The sequence below is a fragment of the Ischnura elegans genome, chromosome 2 (genome assembly GCF_921293095.1).
Source record: "Ischnura elegans chromosome 2, ioIscEleg1.1, whole genome shotgun sequence".
In the NCBI taxonomy this organism is placed as follows: Eukaryota; Metazoa; Arthropoda; class Insecta; order Odonata; family Coenagrionidae; genus Ischnura; species Ischnura elegans.
The window spans coordinates 78,111,265-78,131,745 of NC_060247.1; the positions used below are offsets into that span (position 1 = coordinate 78,111,265).

Below are 20,481 nucleotides of genomic sequence, written 5' to 3' on the forward strand. Positions count from 1 at the left end.
TTATTTTTCAGAATTGTTATGTTATGTTTGCCTAGTCTCAAAATGATCCAAATGTGGTTTATATTCACGTGCTATAATTTGGCTACTCTAAAATAATGGGTGCTGACTTATCTCTAAGTGTTTACGAGATATTGTTCATCGTACTCCATCCCCCAGGGCACTATCCCGCACTGTAGTGCCACTGAGGTACGGCCTGTGTGGTGCAGGGTAGCAGGGTGCAGGATCCACCTCCCAGGGCACTATCCCGCACCGTGGTGCCACTGAGATACGGCCTGTGCGGTGCAGGGTAGCACCCTGGGGGGTGGATCGCATTGCCATGAACAATATATCATAAATGTTTACAGATAGGTCAAAACAAACATAAATTCAGCCATTAAGGGCTTTACTTTCACAATTTTCATTAGGATAGTGATTTTTCAGCACCAAAAAACTCAATTAAAGGTCTTCAGTACTTAGGGCCTTTAAGGCACAAGTTGCCACTATTTTAAAGTAACCAAATTTTAGCATGTGAATTTGGATAATTTTTAGACTAGGAAAACATAACTATTCTCAGTTATGAAAAATAAGGGCCAGCCTACTGTACATACCATGGAAGCATTGATCATTCAGTTCAATATAAAAAATGAAAAATAACTTTTTTTTAAGAGTACATGTAAAGCAGCACACAAAAAGAGAGAGGAAACGTTAAAACAAATATTTCATAATTTTACTTTTCATGCCACCGAAGCAATGGCCTTAATTTCAAAACCTTAATATGCAATGTATTTGCACCACTTACCCAAGCGGATTGACTACACTGATGACAGGAGTCAGAGTGGCAGCAAGAGCTTGTACAAGGGCGGCCCGATAATAGTTATCAGAATACCTATTTTTACGGTTGTCGTTATACTTAAATAAATCCAGCAAGAATCGCACAACTTCAGGTGGGCAAATTCCATGTGCATTGCGAAGCCCAGCCATTGCAACTGGAATTGTCTGAAAAAAATCACCAATATAATTACATTTTATCATGGATACCTTTGCACTAAATGTAGGAACACTAATTAGCAGATGAAACTCATTCACCGCAAAATTGGTGAACACACTGATTGAAATTCTCCCATGCATGGAGCCAAGAGTGGGAGCTCACATTAAATCACAGGAATTACACAGCAGTTCACTAGCATAGGACATCTAACTAATGCTATGAATATATTGTGGATGGAAACAACACAAAGGCATTAGATGAAGTCAAACATCTGGGAGTAACAATAACTTCAAATCTATTGTGAGGAACCCATAAGTAAAATTAAAGCAGAGCTATAAAGAAGCAAGGATTCATAGCCTAATTCTAGGTTTTTGGAAGAAAAAATAAAAGAGGTGCTACTCTAGTCAGACCACACTACAAATACAAAGGAATCATCATGAGTAAAAAGATTTAATCTGTGAACTACTTATGATACTAAGAAAAGTGGCTTAATTTATCAAAAACTGCTAAAGGGGAACAGAGAGCATTCCCATGGATTAGATAGGGAATCACAAGCAACTCTGGGGCTACATGCTAAGAATAGGGTAGTTTCCTTCATCAAAGAAAACGAAAGGCATTGATTGTGATTCGTTACGAACCATTAGTGTATTAATAATATACAAATTATTTGGTTTTAGAAACCCCAGTTTAGACGAATGGCAATGGTCAATTTTATCCTCATTTTAAAAAGGCCAGATTGGCGCCCATGCGATGCCACTCCACGTGACGTCACAGGGACCTAGTTTCTATACGAGTAGATAGGAGTTTTACATGGTCTGAGATTACCAATGCATGCATGAGGCACAGAGCTCAGGGAAATATGTCTTAATAGTCACCTATTAAAACTGCCAATGGTCGGAAAGTTTTCTTTGTTTGATAAGGTATTAATAATCCTTATTGAAGCAAAGCGCTACCAGCCAGCAGGGTACTCTGCTACCTGCTAGCCACCTGCGTCGTATCAGCGTTCAAGCCTCACCCCAACGTCACCTCACTAGGCGACAGTGGGAACCAGAAATACGTCACACGGATTTTTCCCAGCATTTCTACTTAGCCGTCGTGTTTTCGCGCGCTTGAAAATTTTCACTTTTCATTTAATCGCAAAAAATAGATATCATCATTTAAAAATCTAAAAGCGTGAAATAACTCCTCCAAGAGTCATAATCTTTCCATTTAGGCAATAAAAAAGTAATAGGAAACCACCCTATTTATTGCTGGAGCTTGGATTCATGGAAATCCCTTCTCCCTTGCACTGCCATCTTGGATGGATTGAGATGACCTATTACCTAGGACAGTGAAGCATATTAAAATTGCCATTGGAATCAAGGAAACTGGTTGGCACTATGGTCTGCACAATGGGTTAGAAAGACAAAGTTCCATGGCTTGATTTCAGCTCTGTGATAATTCTTTACTGCATTGTAGAAAGGTTCTACCCCCCACAGACCTTCCCGCAATTCATGTGAACATGGACACAATGGACCATTAAAAAGTCTGATTGCCAAAGGTCTACGCAAAAGTCACCCAGCCATTCAATCCACATTGTTAAAAGGGGATATGAATTTGGTGGTTAGGATAAGTGGCCTACTACAAAGGTGGATATTTGAGATTATTGTTCTGTTAACCACACATTTTAACCTTTTTTGGGAAGATATAAATTTAAGTATGTATTCAGAACAAATTTTATAAGTAAATCACTTTTGACCAAAAATGATAAAATTCGATGACCTCACCTTCTGTAGAAAATAATGGTGCAAGTTGGTGAAATTATTTTGCCGTACAATGTGAGGGCAGGAATGAGATCCAAAGAGCTTCCGGAAAATGGCAAGCATAGCAGGAGGTCCAGCCCAAGTGCTCACCATAGCATTTGCCACCTGTTCCAAAATTAATGAGAATCAGCAACTCACATACTTGGCAAATGAATTACATGAATAGGAAATACAACCCAAATGATGAGAAAGCAATAGTACAAAAAATAAATCATCATTGAAGATCCTTGGAACACATCAATATAAATTGATTAATAAAGGCTAAGCCCGCTTCAAGGATTAAGCAACAATTGATAAGTGTATTCAAAATACATTTTCATAAGTATAATGCCAGCACATTGCAGTAGATTGTATTTCTATTATATTTTCATCTCATAACCAACTGTCCAGGAAAATGGTTTAGCCTTTCAGTAAAGCATGAAAAAATTTAGTTTGCAAGCCGTATGAAGCTGTTTATGATTTCAAAGCAAAACAAAATTAAACTTAACGGCACATAATTTAAACTGGTATTTAAAATAACTTTTCCATAAAAAAAGCTGCCAAAATCTAATAATACCATTTCTAATCCTTAACAAGGGCAGTTCTCAACTTTCATACAATTTTTATTAGGCTATCCCTGAAATAATACTTAATGGTTCAAAATCAACAGACTTTCATGACCAGTGCAAGTTTTTTTTTACATGCGAAAGCATGTAACAATGTTACTGGCACTCAGTTTTCAGTGAACCTATTTTTAAAATATATTTTACTTACAACTTATTTACATGATTTAAAAGTACATAATTGAACATTTCTAAGCAATTAATGATGATTGATTGTTTTAAAAACAATCACTGTCATATACATACCATAATGCCTGAGCTATAAACCACATCCAGACATGTGTCTAAGCAGATTTGGGCCTTTTTACTCAGTTTCTTATAATATTAATGAATGTAAATGTGGAAAAGGTTCAAATATGATAAGGATATGCACATTTAGTTCTTAGGGAATATAACTCCTAAATAAACATGTGTATTCAGTGCTCAACTTTCCTACATTTCAAATTTTAGGAACATTTTCAGGAATGCATCACATACGAAAGTTGAGAATCACAATACCCATAAAATGAGTACATATTCACAACAGGAATTACCAAATTTTCCTTTCACTACTGATAAATCACGAAGATGTAACTAAGTGACAGAAAAGTAAAACAAAACCAATCTCAATAAGTCATCACTCTTGAATTAAAATTGTGATAGGGAATGAAAACAAAAACAACCTAACCTGTGTAAGGCAATGGGCAGCTTTGCATCGTACGAGGTAAAATGTTTTCTCGTTCTCAATCGTATCAGTGAGAGCAAGACGGGAAGCAGGAGTGGGGTGAGCCCGAAGTGCTTCAACTGCCTCCAGCTGTGCGACCACATCCCTTTCATGACGCAGCTGAAACTGCCACTGGAAGTCTGGCTGCTCCACACCCGCCCAGCGGAGCAACGTCATATCAGGGTCAACCCGAACCCACAAAACTGGAGAATCGGCGCTATTAAGTGTAAAGGAAAATTGGAAAAGGTTAATTAGCACAAAAATATTTTTCTGTTGCATTTCATCAAATGATTTGTATCTTTATCCTAATTAAAATGCATTGGTATTCATTTTAAAAGAATAGAGAAGATAACAGGGCCACAATGTTATGGATACTCCATCTTCACTACATTTTAAGTGCCCTGTAATTTTAGCAGTAGTACTTACTCCATTGCAGACAAATCCATATCTACTTCCTCCCCCGTACACAATGGGATCTTTTTCTTTTTGTTCCTCCGACTTTTTGAATGACAGGTTATGTCAGCACGAGCAACAGTCCCTTCAATCTGAAATTGATACAATCAAAGAATTTAACTGTGGTAAAATTCATTCAAACAAAAGCCAAAGTAAATTAAATGTATTCCAATAACATAACATGAACTAAATCTAATATTCCGAATTCCATGTTTAGTGCGCGACTTTAAGAAGAAGTAAAATACCATCTCAAATGTAAGTATTGTGGCTACGATTTTATGAATGAAATTCTTCATGGGTTCTCCACTGGGTCAAGTAGTCTACAGCTTACAATTCAGAACATGAATTGGGCACCATCATCAGGGTAGATGAGGGGAGTCGAGCACCAATATGTGAGTCATGGACAACTTGACCCATTGGAAAACCAAGAAGAGTTTCTTCAGATAATTCACCATGAAAGTTAACATTTTCAAACTAATTTATTGCTATTCCCAAGTATGAATATGGTGACTGAGAACAGTATAGTAATTTCCAACTTTAAATTTATATACATGTACTAAATTAAAGTTTTACAAAACCATGTTTTGCAAGGCTTTAGGAGGAGATCTTCTCATGAATTCATGTTTTTTAAACCCGTTTTTGAGTAAAACTTATTAAAAAGTGTGAAAGAGCTATTTGTAGGAAAAATAAAAAATGGAATTGAAACTGGTGGGATCAGACCAAATATGGTGGAAAAACTGGTAGAATGTTGAATTCGTACCAAAATACACTAGACCCTAACATATGTTTCCATGTAAAGCAAATGACGTTACGAAAGACAGTTTGAATTATACAGGTAAAAAAATAAGTATTTACCTGAAGAGTGTGCCGAAATGTGCCATCAAGTTCCTGAAGAGTGACTAGCAAAGGTCCTACATACTTGCGAACACCCTTAATTGATCCCCCAGGAACTCCTTCAGATGCAACACCTTCTTGCCTCACCTCCACCTCCACAGTGTTTCTTTGTTAAAAATAAATATTTCAGAATGACAAGAAAAAATATCTTAGCATCTGGCAAAAGATATTTAAGACAATTCACTCAAAAATTCATTCTTTAACATTAGCAAGACATTGAATTAATTAATCCAAATTATGCACAATATTTAAATAATTTCCATGCATTAAAAAAGTGAACCCAATTTTGACTGTAAGAGACAGTTGTTGATAAAATATCACAAGCACAGAAATAATGAGGATGAAATAACCAAAAATGCTACGTACATACAATAAACAATTCACCATGGTAAAGGATCAAACCATATAGTCAAATGACATGGTTGTGCTTTTACATAAATAAAAAAATACTTCCTTTAGGATATTCACGCAAGGTACAAGCAATAGAGAATAAATAAACATGAGTGACTTCAAACCTTTTTCGATTGAAGACAAAGCTGAGGTGGAATCTAGCATGACCACCAGTCCGGACCCACTGATCCACAAAGCCGGACATATCTTTTCCAGTGACTGTGAATATGGCCCGAGTGAAGGCATTTGTGCTGATGAGCATGTGCTGTGACCACGCAGCAGCAGCCGCATAAGTTCCACCCTCACCAGGGCTCCCTTTTCCTCCAGCAGACAATAATGTGGACGAACTTTGTGGTTTGCTGGCAGAAGAAGCAGCAGCATTGGCTAGAGAGAGTTGCTTGTTGAATACCTACGGTGAAAAATATAAGAGTGAATGACAGATAATTATTGAGAACTGTACTAAAGGGAATTGGATCGGTCATATTTTAAGAGGGAAGAGGATTTTAAACATAGCAGAGGAGGTGATAGTGGAAGGAGAAAAGAGAAGAGGAAGAAGAATGAAGGTGACAGAGTGAGGTTAGAAAGAAGGTACATACAGTAGTCTCATGTTATTAAGAAGTTTGCTGGACTGAAAAACCGGATGTTCGTAATAACGAAGTTCATATGAACATTTCTTTTAGGAATCGACGAAAAAGAAAAACTGTTTATGATACACATGATTAAATTACGTGCAAATGTATACATACAAGTGAATTCGTTTCAGTTTCTCAATAGAAGAATGCGGCATAATGCAATCGAGGGTTCATATCTTCCCAAATACCGTAAGTCATCGATATACGAACTAGATGCATGAGACCTTGTTCGTAAGTCAATAAACCTACAGTCCGGCTGCCGAGGGTTGCTTGAAGACAGGCAGAATGGTATGGAGTAGGGTACAAGGTTGTCTGGCAAGAAAGCGAAATGCCTACGTCACTTGTAAACGAAAGGGTTCCCTGAATAAAGGAGGCAGAAGGGACAATGAGCGTGAAGGACCCAACAGTAGAATCCCTTATTTCAGTGATTTGAAGAAAGGGGTTGTTTTGGTGGTTCAGGTTTATTTCAGAGCTCCACATGCATGCAACAACATTGTAGGACTAAGAGAGGGTGTGAGGAGCGTTTGGGGGACAGTGATTGGCAAACCATACTGGCACAGGGTTTTCCACCCCTCCTTTTATGCTATCATCGGACAACTCTCGCCGGCCGGACTGCATGCGAGGCATCGAGGAGTACAGTTATCCAGCAGAATGCAACACTGCATCACAATTGTGAGCAAGCTCATGATTGTGACGAACTGATCTAGCTGGGCGTGCAACGCAACTGTAGCCGAAAAAAATCGCTCTCTGTGGTTAGGAAGAATGGGCGAAACGCCAAACAGTTCCTAACTTCACACAGGATTCAATGACGCTTTGTTCATATTATGCCCAAAGTGCGAGTTCCTCTACCCCACACTGCATCGCATTGGCCAAATCGAAAGGTGCCAAATTCAAACTTTGAAATTTTTGAATGCTCATATCTCTGAAAATTCGCAAATAGAATGTGCGAAGGAAGAGGACTAACTTTACGTCCAATTTATAAGCGGTTATGAGTGGGAAACCATGATTCCACAGGAATGATGCTTATTGTATGATGTTGCGTGTACACTGAAGAAAGAACCATAATTGACGCTCTTGGGCACAGTACAGGAGTAGAACTTAAATGTGGCGCAATTATTAAACTTAGAGTTGTGTACACCCACCTAAATACCGTTACTTATTCGAGGAACTTCCTAATAAAGTTCACTTTGTAACTGCTGGAACTGGGACTGAGATTCATGATTTCGTAATAATGTTTCTTTAATTATAGATTGGATACGCCTTTTCGTCGGGACCAACTACAGTGCAACCTCGATAAAACGACACCCCACGGTGCACCAATAAACACTCGCTATAGCAAATTGTCGCTTTACCGGAGGTGGAGCAAATAATGGCCAATACATCTGTTGCGAACAGTTATACAGGAACAGGAGTGGTGCGGCGACAGATAAATTTATATCCGATAAACGTAAGCATAAATCCAGACGAAAGGCGATGTTTTTTTGCATCACTAAATTTCCTTACTCAAACAACAACTAACTATCCAAACAATTTATAAGCGCCGCACTGAATAAAAATCATGCGAAGCATTGTTTTGTCAATCATTATGCCAACGCCGACGAAGCCATTTTTCTATCCACTTAATTAGTGCATTTACGTAATCATTCTATTACTTTGGTATTTTCCACTGAAAATTCAAAAATTAACTGATAAAACTATATCGCGGTTATATAATGCCTCAAATGTTTCCATAGGTGTACGTTGATTGCTCCTGTACGTTTAGCGGCAGTGAAGTGAAAAAACGTATTGCGTTTGTTTCTGCAGTCGAAAATGGTGGAAGGTTGTATAACGTTACTGCCTTGGAAGACTTTTTCTATCAGATAATGTAATATCTTCTTTATCTACGGTAAAAAGTTTGCTAAGCTTGAAAAATGATGTGATTAAAATTGCCGTTGTTAAAAAAGTTTCTTTTCGAGTGTTACGCTCGCGACGTATTTGAAATAATACACCGAGTTTACCACGGCACTGCAAGCGAGAGTCAGTTCTGTGAGTTCTTCCAGCGGCCACCAGGGGATGCTCGGCTACCCACGTGACGGGAGAGAGCGCCAGTACGACTCCGACCACTGACGCGAATAGTTCACCCCTGTGAATCCGCAACGGAGAATAAATACGTCCATCCGGACAATTCACGCTGAGTGTCATTGCATCGTACATCCTACATCATCGCTAAGGCGCACTTAGAGGCATCTTACCTTTAGAGGCATCATTGCAAGAAATACCTCGTACTGCAAGGATTTTGTCGGGGAGTAGGATGTAAAAAAGTACCGTTTCGTCTATGTTATATCACGCGGGGAATACCTCATAAGATACTTATGATTGGAGTCCTTTCTTCCACGACTTCGGGTTTACACCGCAGGGATCACCTGCAATTATAAGGGGAGATAACGCTTTGGTGCTTTGCATTAGTATAATCAACCTTCCGCACTCTTGAAATTCTCGATTTGCAATCTATCCCTGAAATACTCCGCTTTAGGCTTAGGCGTAGCCCCTTTCTCAGAAGTTCCCGCAGACTGGAGTGGGCAAAACCACCCGAACAAAGCTCCTTATAACTCAACATAGACTGCTCTCCTTGGGCGCTTTTGTTTTTTTTAATCGTGAAGAGCGAATAGGAAGATAAATTAATCTCGACACTCTCATATTACTCCTTCCTTTTTATTTTCTCGCTTAGACGTGTTTGGTGTTTTTTGGCCATGGTGTCTGCCATCATATGCTTTCTATTCACGCAACTCACGGACGTGCGGGTATGCTGCCGACTCCTTTCTGCCGCCTGAGGAACAAAAGAAGATCAAGCATTCGCGAATGCTAATGCTAAAATATTTTAATCAAAATTAACTACTTTTTTATCGAACGACAGTTTACCACATAAATTTGAGACTGAGCACTCCATTAACTTCATTTCTAACAGATCGCTGGCAATTACAGAGATTAAGGAGTCTTGACGTAAGTTTTTCCGGAGGTGAAACCCTCGCTATGGCGAGAGCCAACACCAAAAGGCCTTGTTAAAACGAATATTTTTAACATGCTTATTATAGGGTCCATTTACGGTACATCTGCTATTCGTCGTAATAGCGGGGGTCTCGCTATAGCCCGTACTCGCTTTAACGAGGTTCCACTGTATTTGCTTCACAATAATGAGAACTTTGTATTAGCATTGTTCGTATTAATGAGAGTCTACCATAAAAGGAAACCATAGAGGAGGCCTTAGACAGGAGGAGGTGGAGACGGCTTTGGTGTTCGGGACTTGCCAGTGGGCAGAGAACCAGTTGATGATATTAGCCAATGGTACATATAAAACAGGACTCCACATTCGAATCACAAAAATACAGGAACATCAAACATCCTAAATTTTAACTGAATTGCTTCCACAATTAATTATAAGATGTGCTTTCATGTCTTCCATGATGATTATGACCAACAGATTATGTGTACAAGGCATTGAAAAGAAAAATGAGAAAATTAAATTCAGTATTAGAAATAAAATTTCAAATGCCATTTACTTTAAACAAGTAATACTGACAATCCTTGTACTTCCACAATTTTATTAACCTTTAACAAACTGTGCACACCATTTTAAAAACTATAATGTCATCATCAGGTGTGCTACCTTGCTCAGATCATGATGACACAGAAGTGTTGAAACAAGAAGTTTGTTTCCCACACCCAAAATTGTAGTCGGAACAAGGCTAGCTGTTTTACAGGGTGTGTCCAGTAAGTAAAGCAAATGTATCTTTTCAGCTCTTCCACTCATTGGATCATGCGTGGATTGGTTGGGTTGGATGGGGAAGAGACATAGCTATCCAATGCAGCCAATTTTTTTATGCTGCTAGCTCTGTAAATGTCCAAATCACTGTTAGTGTACCCATGTAAACAACATTTGTCACAATGGAGGACTAGATTGAACAATAGTACGTATACCATGTAATTTTGTACAAAGATATTTAAAAAATTGGGTACAAAGATATTAAAAAAATTGGTGACAGAGACCAAATGATTAAAAAATAACACAGAGTCAGCTCTAAGTATTTATAAGTTTTGAGTTGATTGAAATACTTTAAGAATGGCTGGGAAGAGGTAACCAATGAACCTCATTCAGAAGATACTTTGTCAAGGAAATTATTTCAAAAATTCAAGGAAAATATTGCCAAAGTGAGAAAAATTTCTTGAAGAAAGATTATCGATTGCATGCATGGATGATAGCAGATACTTAAACATCTATGAATGAGAGATGAAATCTTAGCCACCTGCATTGGTGCAAAAATGCAACTTTCCCAGCCACACTGCTCGGCACATTCGGGAGTTCCTGGCCAAGAACAACTGTGCAATCTGGCTACATACCCTTTACTAATCACACCTTTCCCAGGATAACTAACTTTCCCTTCCTCCCTACAATTAAAATAACTCGGAAAAGAACCTATTTGAGATCACTGACTCAATCTAAACTGTCACAGCATGCTATGACTGAAGCCGTAAATGAGGCTCTAGAATAAGCCAGCCAGTGTGTACACTAGGCATGGGAGAGTTGCAAAGAAAAAGTAAGTTGTTTCTCAAGGGAACTAATTTGACGAGGTTTATAAGACTGTAACTTTATCATGAATGTGATTTCTTTTTAAATTCCTTTACTTATTGGACAGATTCTGTACTTTAGGTTTAAAATTCTGATCTGCCAAATCTCACCAAACACAACTGAGTTCTGCACTGAATTTGTTTCCAAAAATAAGATAAGGCTAAATTTACATGAGTATCTATAATGCGGGAGATATTTTAAAGCTAGCTACGCCTAAGCCTGTAGAGGGAGAGAAAAATATGAAGACAGTCCATAAATAATTGACCTCAACAGAATGGACTCACCTGCAGTAACAGTTCCTGCCCAATACGGTGCTCAAGCATTCTCATCACCAGGTGAGCCTTCTTCCGAAGCACATCCAAGTATCGAGGAGAGGCTGTCTGCAAGCTGACAATTGGGAAATGGAAAGGTGGGGCACAACCAGGAGATGCTAAACCAGGGGCAATGAGGCCCTGGCCAACTGCCAGCCCATTTCCAGAATTCAGTGCAGCTGATATTGCACTGGTGGTCACACCAAGGTGTCCACCCATTGGTGATCCTTATCCAAGGAAAAATATAAAAGTTTCAGAAGCAAATGGAATTACTGATGATCAAGCATATGACCAGAGATTCAGTAGGTAACTGTCAATGATTACATTTTAGTTCATTCTTACTGGTAATTGTCATATTTAAAAAATTGAACCATGATGCACGCTTTAGTTATTTATTCTAAAATTAAATAGATTAATTTCAGGCAATCAAGATGCACTCATTAGCACCCAACGCCATTAACCTCTTAAGGTATTTTAAAAAACCTTGATGACAAGTAACTATGTATAAAAGAACATGTAACTGTAACTACAGCAAAAACTCACTTTCACAATCCTAAATTTAACTTTTTCCCTGGATTTATACAAACATTATTTGGATCGACCTATTAAAAATCAAGCCCAGTAGAATATTTGTTGATTGAAAAATTTTAGTCATTTTTCTCAGAGAACTTGATTTAAAATATCTTTGCAACTGGCCAGTCGTGCAAGCTCTAGATGTTTCGAGCGGAGTTGCAGCTAGAGGTAGGACCTGCAGCACTTGGGATGTGGGATGGGGAGAGACAGACATGGGCATTGCCATGTTTGCTAGTGCATCGAAATGAAAGACTGCCATAAACTCTCTTCCCACTAGGCAACACAGCAGACTTTCTCATGATGTACACATCACAGAGGTCTAAAAATGACTGAATTTCCAGGAGATTAGGCCCCACCTATTGCAGTTCCGTTGGTTTTTGGGAAGTCAGGCGTCCTCTGTTCTCATTCCCTACAAAAATTAGCCTACCTCTCAGCCGCAAAGATATTTGAAATGAACTCTAGCGATCGATGAAACTGATTAAGACTATAAAACATACAGTGAAACCTCGATTTTACATTCCCCCATTATACACTTTCCCCGATTTTGCACAGTTTTTATCAGGTCCCAAACAATGCCGCCTTTAAAAAATGATACTCTATTTTACAATATCCTCAATTTTGCACTTTTTGTAAGTGGTCCATTCAAAAGTGTAAAATAGAGGTTTCACTGTATTTTCATAAAATATAGTCACCTGCGATAGAGGCAGATGGGTGAGCACCGCTGGAATTAGAACCCACGCCAATATTTCCACCTCCCAAGTTCCCTCCCGCTGGTGCCACAGCATTGGTGGGATTGACCCCACTTGTTGGCCCTGCAGCGGTTGAAGCATTGGCAGCAGTTGGTGGTGGAGCGGGAGCCTGACTTGGATCCAAAACTATCCCTCCGAACTCTTCCTCATACTTCACTACTTCTTGTAACTCCTAATCATTTAAAACGAAAGAATGAGGAATGAGTCAGGGAGGTTACAAACATTTTTACATCCTTAGTTCCAAGGATTGGAGTAAAAACATTATACCTAAGAATGTTTAGTTTCAATAATATATGTAGTTCACTTCCTTAAATGTTACCACCAAAATTCCTCATGCATTAACAACAGTCAGGGAAAAATGTATTCGTAGCAAAACTTTTACCCAGTGAATGCTACACATTTTTAACAAATAATAAAATAAAAACAATTGAACTTTTCTCTTTGAGGAAAATTGAGTCTGAACTTAAAGATTAGGGGACTTAGCTCATATTTTTTTATGTAAGGAAAGAGCTGTGTTTTTCTGATGCACAAAATAAAAATCATACTTTACCGAATGTATCCAGGCTCTATACTGGTTGTTTCCAAAACATCGCTTAGCATATAAGGAGGCTAGGTACGTAGCAGCACCTTGGGTCAACCACGTGTCAGACCTAAACAAGGAAAGAAAGCAAATACATATGTACCTTTGGAATCCAAATGAGTGCTCCTAGAACAAGACATTTAAATGTTTTAAATGATGCAATAATTTTTTTCATTATACTTTTCATTAGGGATGGACAGATCCAGGATTGTTTTCGTATCCAGATTCGGATCCTTGATTTTCGGAGCCGGATCTTTCGGATCAGATATTTTTGGATCTAAATGCATTTTCAAAATCCTGCTATTAAAAGAAGTAATTAGTCAAGTTTATTCTGGGTACATACAATCAAAGGAATGCTTTTTAAATTTTCATAAACATTTTAAAATTTTTATAAATTAAAAATCATTTTTATAGGCTTTCACGTTGTTTTTTAAAAACATCTTTACAAGCTCAGCACCTAAACTGTAACACTTGGGTTTGGAAATGAAAATAGGAAAAATCTTCCGATAAACGACCTACCAGTGGCATTGCGAGAGGGGGAAGCCCAGGGGTACAGACCCCCTGAAATATATAAACTAGAGATGTGCAAATAGTATCCGCGAATACTCGAATACTAGAAAGTATTCGATATTCGAGGTCTCGAATAGTTATGCGAAAAGTACCGCCTAGAATACCTCGAATACTTCGAATTTCGCGTCGTACACTGTCGCACGCACGTCGTTGGTAGTTGACTCCGAAAAATGTACAGAACTCTAATCTTTTAGAGCATGCAGCGCCGTTATAAGCAAGTTGACGAACTACATCAAATTCACGGGTCAGAGCGGTGAAAAGAGTTCGACGTGGGGAACCTAAATTGATCCGGGTGAAAAAAATCCGAAAATCCCCGGTTTCTCCAACCAGGAAACTCAAGTGCCGTGGGATAGTAACATCGGCGCATTTCCCACGATCTGCTATCCCCCTCCATTCAGCACTCGCCGCACTCACTCTGACGCTTTCATCTTCTCCGAAATCAAACAAAAGGTCCTCGCTCGGGCAGGGGTAGTATTAGGAAGAACTTAGCTTCGAAAAATATATCAAGTTACACGAGAACAATAAAGACGTGTCTCACGCCCGCCTTTTCTAGCCCACTGACCTTTTTCTGCCTACCTGCTTCGAAGTTCCCCATTTCTGGAGCTCAACTGCTGCATGAGTACCGTGGGATAGTAACATTAGAGCATTTCCCAAGATCCGCTGTCCCCCTCTGAGGCTTTCCTCTTCTCCGAAATAAAAAAAGGTCCCAGCTCGTGCAGGGATCATATTACGAAGACCTTAGCTTCGAAAAAAATATCAAGTTACGCGAGAAAAATAAAAGCGTATTTCTCACCCTTTTCTCACCCACTGACCTTTTTTACCTACCTGCTTCGAATTTCCCCCTTTCTGGAGGTCAACTACTGCATGAGTCATCTACTAGCCCGAAAGGTGTCTAACAATGACTTTCGGCAATTATTATTACACCTTTATTGGATTGAAATATTAGTAATGTGCGCGTAATTTAAAAAAGAACAAGACCAAACGCGACGCATTTCTGACTTTATTTAAGCATTTTACGCGAGGAAATAAATGTCAAAATACGACAGAGACTTGGCATTCTGGCGAGACTCGATATGAGCAGCAGAGCTTCTCGGAAGTTGATGCAGTATTTTTTTCCCGAAAACATACATCAAGTTACAATTTATGAGTGGTGCTTTAAATCTTTATTGTTACAGTCCCAGACGAAGGGATATTTTCTCAGGATATTTGGTTTCTCCCTGATAGCAATTCCAATTCATCTTCTTATCTCGTGAGAACTCCCAAAGATGGACTGAAAATAATTGAAGAAAATCCGGTGGAGAAGAACTTGTATTTTACAAAATGCCTCAGATTGTCAGCTAGCACTTGGCAGCAGGAGTGGGGGTAAAGCGATGTTAGTTGAATTAATTATATGCCCAATTGTTTCCATAAAATTAAAATATTCCATTAATCACCTAAATTCCTGTTCGAATCCTTTAAAGGAAATAAAAATTACTCCCCAAAATCTTGTGTTGCCTGCTGCATGGCAACCGAGTCAAACATTCCAGCTTTCATCATTTAGTATTCAAGGTATTCGAATATTCGAGCAATGATTTAATATTCGAATTCGATATTCGAGTTCGAGAAATCTGCTATTCGACCCATCTCTAATATAAACACAATTACTTTCCTCCATAAAAGGAAACAAAATATTGAAAAATCATGAATTTACAATAGATTTCTTTGAAACATTATTTTTTTTTTATTGTGAAGGGTTTTAAAATTAGTTTGAAACCCTCTACATTGTACCCTGTTGTTTAAAAATTTTCCCCCAGGGTTTTGGACCCCCCCTAACGAAATTCCTGGCTACCCCACTGCCATTGACTGAATTCCAATTTTCCCCACATATGTTTCCCCCAAATTTTGTCTCTATCTCATCACATATCAACTCGTGTTTCACCCAAAAACGCTTCAGTATGGTGAGGTGGATTTAGCACTTCCTTGTGATAATTTCACGCCACAGTGAATGCACATGGCATACATTGGTTCTCCTTATCTCAATATAAATGTTTCTACACAATTAAAGACATTTTTATCAGTATATCATTAAATTAAATTGCAACAGCGCAATCAGCAACATAATTAACAGTATTTAATGAGATTACAAATGAGGGCGTCAAGGACGAACAAGTCAGATCTTGCTTCAGTGACGTCGTTGCCTTCAAAGAGAAGCCGGATGCGCTTTGTGATATATGCAGTTGGCGTTTCCAATCTGTCTCTACTTGTTTGAGGGGTTAATGCTGCACTTGTTTCTTTGAAAATTGTGCTGTTTGGACAAGGTTCTATATTGGTAGTCTGATTATTATGATGTGTTAATATACCATGAAAACGAGCGAAGGTAATAGATCAAATTATTTTATGGAATTAGATGCCTCAATGGGATGAACTACTCCCGTGAAGTCACTGACTCCAACAATAACAGCTGAATACTGATGAATAGTGAATTACCACAAATAAATCTTGGTCTTATGAGACAAAAGATGGTTACAATAATGCCCAACAATTGAACTACTGAGTGTTGAATGCAGAATATAATACATATTACCAAAGGCAACACCACGCATTCATTATAAGAAGCTGGAAAATTTTAATTACATAATGGTAAAAACAAATATATTTCATTAAACAGCACCATATATTCTTCATACCACACCCATTACTTAATTAAATTAAATTTTTTTATCTCAAAAGGCATTTATATAGAAAAGAAAACACTAATAATTATAGGTCATATCATAAGAGCATCCATAATTATAAATTAAGATTTAAGGTAACTGTTTTCATTTCTTGATTTTTCAATGAGCATAACATAAAGCAAAAATAAATTTCAGGCAAGAAGATGACATTCTGAACATGTTTCCAAGATTGTAATAGGGTCAGTGCTTACGATTATTTTTATAAGGCTGAGAAAAATTACGCTTGAAACTGAGTTATAAAGAGATCTCATAATAGGCAAACGCATTTTATTTCTGAGTGCATAAAGTAACAAAAACTCACCAACTTTGTCTTGAGATGAAGCAACCGATGAACTGCTCTGCAACACCTTGTGCCATTGCGGAACGAGTTTCATACGTTTGATCAATCACACTGCTTGGATGTAATAGGTCTGTGCTATAAAGGTAAAAAATACAACAATAACAGGCATTATTTTCAGGTTAACATTGTGTCGATCAATGTTGATGACACTAGATATTATAGAATCAAAAAAAAATTTCATAACTCAACAATGAAGCCTAGGCAATAAATTTCAAAATTTTTATGAACACAAAACAAGAAACCTTACTATAAATAAATTAAAATTAATATGAAGCCTTCTTAAACGAAACCTACATTTTCTAATTAAAATTACCAAGGAATAATCTCATCATTTCAGCTCAATTCTTCACACAAAAAATCAACCAACCTCAAAATACTGATTGTTGCATAGGAGGCAACTTGTACGGGTGCATGATTGACAAAAACTTGCTTGTAGCATGAGTAAGGAAAGCGGGATGCAAGGGTTTCCTCATAAAACTGGAAAGCATGATGTAAATGTGCAGCTGAAGTCCTCAAAAGTGGAAGTAATCGTGGAAGACAGAAGTGAGTCACTTCATGCATCTCACCATCCACCAAAATTTCAAATGGCCTGCAAGGAATAATTAAAAAATTGAAAGTTATTATACGCCCACTTTTCATAATAGTAAAATGTGTTTCCAACCGTACAGCCAGGTTTCACTCCCATAATTTAATTTGTTAATTGGAATGCCAAGGACACATTTTTATAGACAGCAATATATGATCTACACATGCATAAAAATAAAAAAATAAATATTTACTGCCAACTTGATTTTAAAATAAACCATTCATTAAAACAAAATAACTAAACATCATTCAATACAAATACATAATTCAATGTCACTCTCATGCATAACATATGTCTAATGAATAAATCAATGAAAAAACTATGAGCTTCGTGCATTTTTAAGGAAAATAACCATAAAACTAAACTTGGCTCAATATGTTATAAAAATTACAAGATTCACTAAACATAAAGGATAGTAAAAATTAAACTGAATGACCTAAATTAATAAATATAAATAATAATAAATAAGAATAAGAAATAAATCCATGTTGTTTTACCAACTCTACCCCTGTTGAAAACTAGGAGATGCAGATTAAAAACAAAATAGGTGAATAAAAGCAAAACAGACATACCCAACAGCGAGTGCAATGTGAGGAGCAGATGCAGGTGTTGTGAGCCGATAGTAAAATGTCCGTCGCCTCATATCTGGAGCATAAACTGTCTCAATAAGATCACCACAAGAGACAGCAGTCATTCCCTCATCAACGGTAAACTCAAGCTGCCACGGACAGCACTGAGAAAATGAATCGATGCAAGGAAACCACAGACGGGAAGAGTTGGCATGACCCCAAGTGAACATGTGTGCGCCTCTCTAGAAAAATAAATAAGCTAATTTTACTATTACGATCCAAAGGACACTCCAAGACACAACAACCTTGCTGTTGAAGCATTCAGAGAGTAAGATCTATCTAGCCAATATGAGCTGATGTCAATTGAAATATGATTACACTTTATGCAAGATCAAAGATATGAGATTGTCAGTGGCAAAGTATTCAGTCATATCTGGATTTACTGATGACTGAACCAAAATGAAAAATACAATGAAAACTTAGGAAAAGTCAGAAAATTTTTAAATAAGGATGGAGCAAAATTATTACATTTGCAGCAAAAGAAACAACGTAAAAAGGTGGAAAAAAATCTATCTGCCTGTTATGGAGAATCTCTTTTGGTGGCATTTCCGTTACCCGTGGTCATCATCTACAATTCCCTCCACTAAAGACATACATATATGCTAGTGAGCATCTGTTTATTGAATCAAAAACTAACTTCTCACCTGCACAAGAGACCCTTCTCCTGATGGTACAACAAAGTGAAGCCCTCCTTTAGGCTGTTCAAGGGAAAATTCAACAGCAATTCTTAGAGGACGTCCTTCTGACACTAAGTGAAGGGCTTCCGGTGGAATATCAATAACCAGTTCACCTCCTGGATATCCACCTGTGATGCGACTCCCTTTACCTGAAGAAGCTCCATTAATTGTAATAATTTCAATCATCATGTACAAACAAAACATACAATAATGAAAAATTAATCAATAATTAAAACCAAACCAAAAGGGCAATGAAACCAATATAGCAGGCCTACTTAACACCGAATCTAATTTTTGATTATGATTAAATTATTAGGAAAATAGAGAGTATTTAAAATATGAAAATCAACAACTATTCCTACCAATAGGCTAAGATAATCACCATTAGAAAAATAAGCATTGAAATATTCTAAATTTATTAATTTGAAACTATCTTGTAAGTTGAAAACTGAAGTATGATTACAATTTATTGACTGAATGGTCACTGGTGACATTTTATCCTTTTTATTGATCTCTGAACGACTTCAATCAAAGCTTCTACTTTAGAAATTTTATACTTTTGAATGATAATTTTGATCAACCTGAATGATATTATTACTTGAACATGCTTTCATAAAATATGCGAACAAATATTCCATTAAGTATTTGACCCACAAATTTTTGAGCTCTTCCGCATTGGTATGACATGCATGAAAATTACTCTTATCATTCAGGATTATCGGATGTGAATTTTCTCTCATGGTTAAAACCTTTCAATGAAATCTAATTCGAAATAAGATGTAAATTTAATTCCTTGATAATGATTGGTACATGTATATTAAGGCATTGCTAGCCAGAACAAATAGCTGTCAAGGCAAAAGAGGAACGTACCCGATCCAACAGAAGCACCCATTCCAGAGCAATCAGGGTCCACTTGCAGGGCAGCCACCAGATGACGGGCAGAGAAATGGTCCAGCGATTGCCTAAAACAATTAAATTAGCCACATCACTAATACATCTTAAGTGTTTTCTAAATATTAATTTCTAAAGAATAATAAACTAATGTAAATTATAATCAAAGAAACTTAAATGCAGTTGTGGAGAACTTACTCTTTATTGTCCCCTTGGCATACATCGAGGAATGGATCGAAATACTGAAATGGGCACTCGTAGGTATCATTGAGACATACCCGATATACTTTACACTGCTTCGAATTGATTGGTATACTTCTAATTCCATCTCTTAAAGGGACAATGGTCAACTCCACATAGCCCTAAAACATTAAAAAAAATTATTTTAACGACAAACGATGTCAGCTACAACAGAGCAACTAATGTAGAAGAAAGAGCATACGATTATACTCTGCCGTAAGAAGTTAATGCCCGTCAAGCTCAGGATTTGGTGAACTGTAAAAATAAAAGATGGAATAATAATTACACCGCCGAATTTTAAATCAAGTTCGATATCAATTTAAAAAAACAGAAATGTCAGAATAACACTGTGAGAAACTTATAATTTAAAAGGCCGGGTAAGACCCGCGGCCTTCTCTCCTTTCTTCATTGTTGGGTTTCAGTAATTGATTATCCGAAGCATAATTAAGCTCATGATTACTGTTAAAAAGAATGCTTATAGAAGTCTTTGCTCGTAAATCACAAACACAATCACTTTTCAAAAGAATCAAAACAAGACGCTCAAGTCATTTTGTTTTTCTCTAGTAACAAATGAA

General features: G+C 37.4%; 1 protein-coding gene across 1 annotated transcript in view; it reads right to left on the reverse strand.

Moving 5' to 3' along the window:
• LOC124154012 (transcription initiation factor TFIID subunit 2) overlaps positions 1 to 20,481 on the reverse strand; it is a 38,040-nt gene extending 17,559 nt beyond the window's left edge. The window contains exons 1-17 of the mRNA XM_046527482.1: positions 20,269 to 20,481; positions 20,109 to 20,163; positions 19,865 to 20,028; positions 19,646 to 19,737; positions 18,743 to 18,924; positions 18,042 to 18,280; positions 17,251 to 17,472; positions 16,845 to 16,958; positions 13,230 to 13,329; positions 12,623 to 12,851; positions 11,331 to 11,584; positions 5,937 to 6,220; positions 5,383 to 5,527; positions 4,501 to 4,619; positions 4,039 to 4,291; positions 2,734 to 2,874; positions 779 to 975 (exon numbers count right to left, since the gene is read on the reverse strand). Of these exons, the coding sequence (XP_046383438.1) occupies positions 779 to 975; positions 2,734 to 2,874; positions 4,039 to 4,291; positions 4,501 to 4,619; positions 5,383 to 5,527; positions 5,937 to 6,220; positions 11,331 to 11,584; positions 12,623 to 12,851; positions 13,230 to 13,329; positions 16,845 to 16,958; positions 17,251 to 17,472; positions 18,042 to 18,280; positions 18,743 to 18,924; positions 19,646 to 19,737; positions 19,865 to 20,028; positions 20,109 to 20,163; positions 20,269 to 20,315 (2,837 nt within the window). The 5' untranslated portion in view covers positions 20,316 to 20,481. The remainder of the gene's footprint in view (positions 1 to 778; positions 976 to 2,733; positions 2,875 to 4,038; positions 4,292 to 4,500; positions 4,620 to 5,382; positions 5,528 to 5,936; positions 6,221 to 11,330; positions 11,585 to 12,622; positions 12,852 to 13,229; positions 13,330 to 16,844; positions 16,959 to 17,250; positions 17,473 to 18,041; positions 18,281 to 18,742; positions 18,925 to 19,645; positions 19,738 to 19,864; positions 20,029 to 20,108; positions 20,164 to 20,268) is intronic.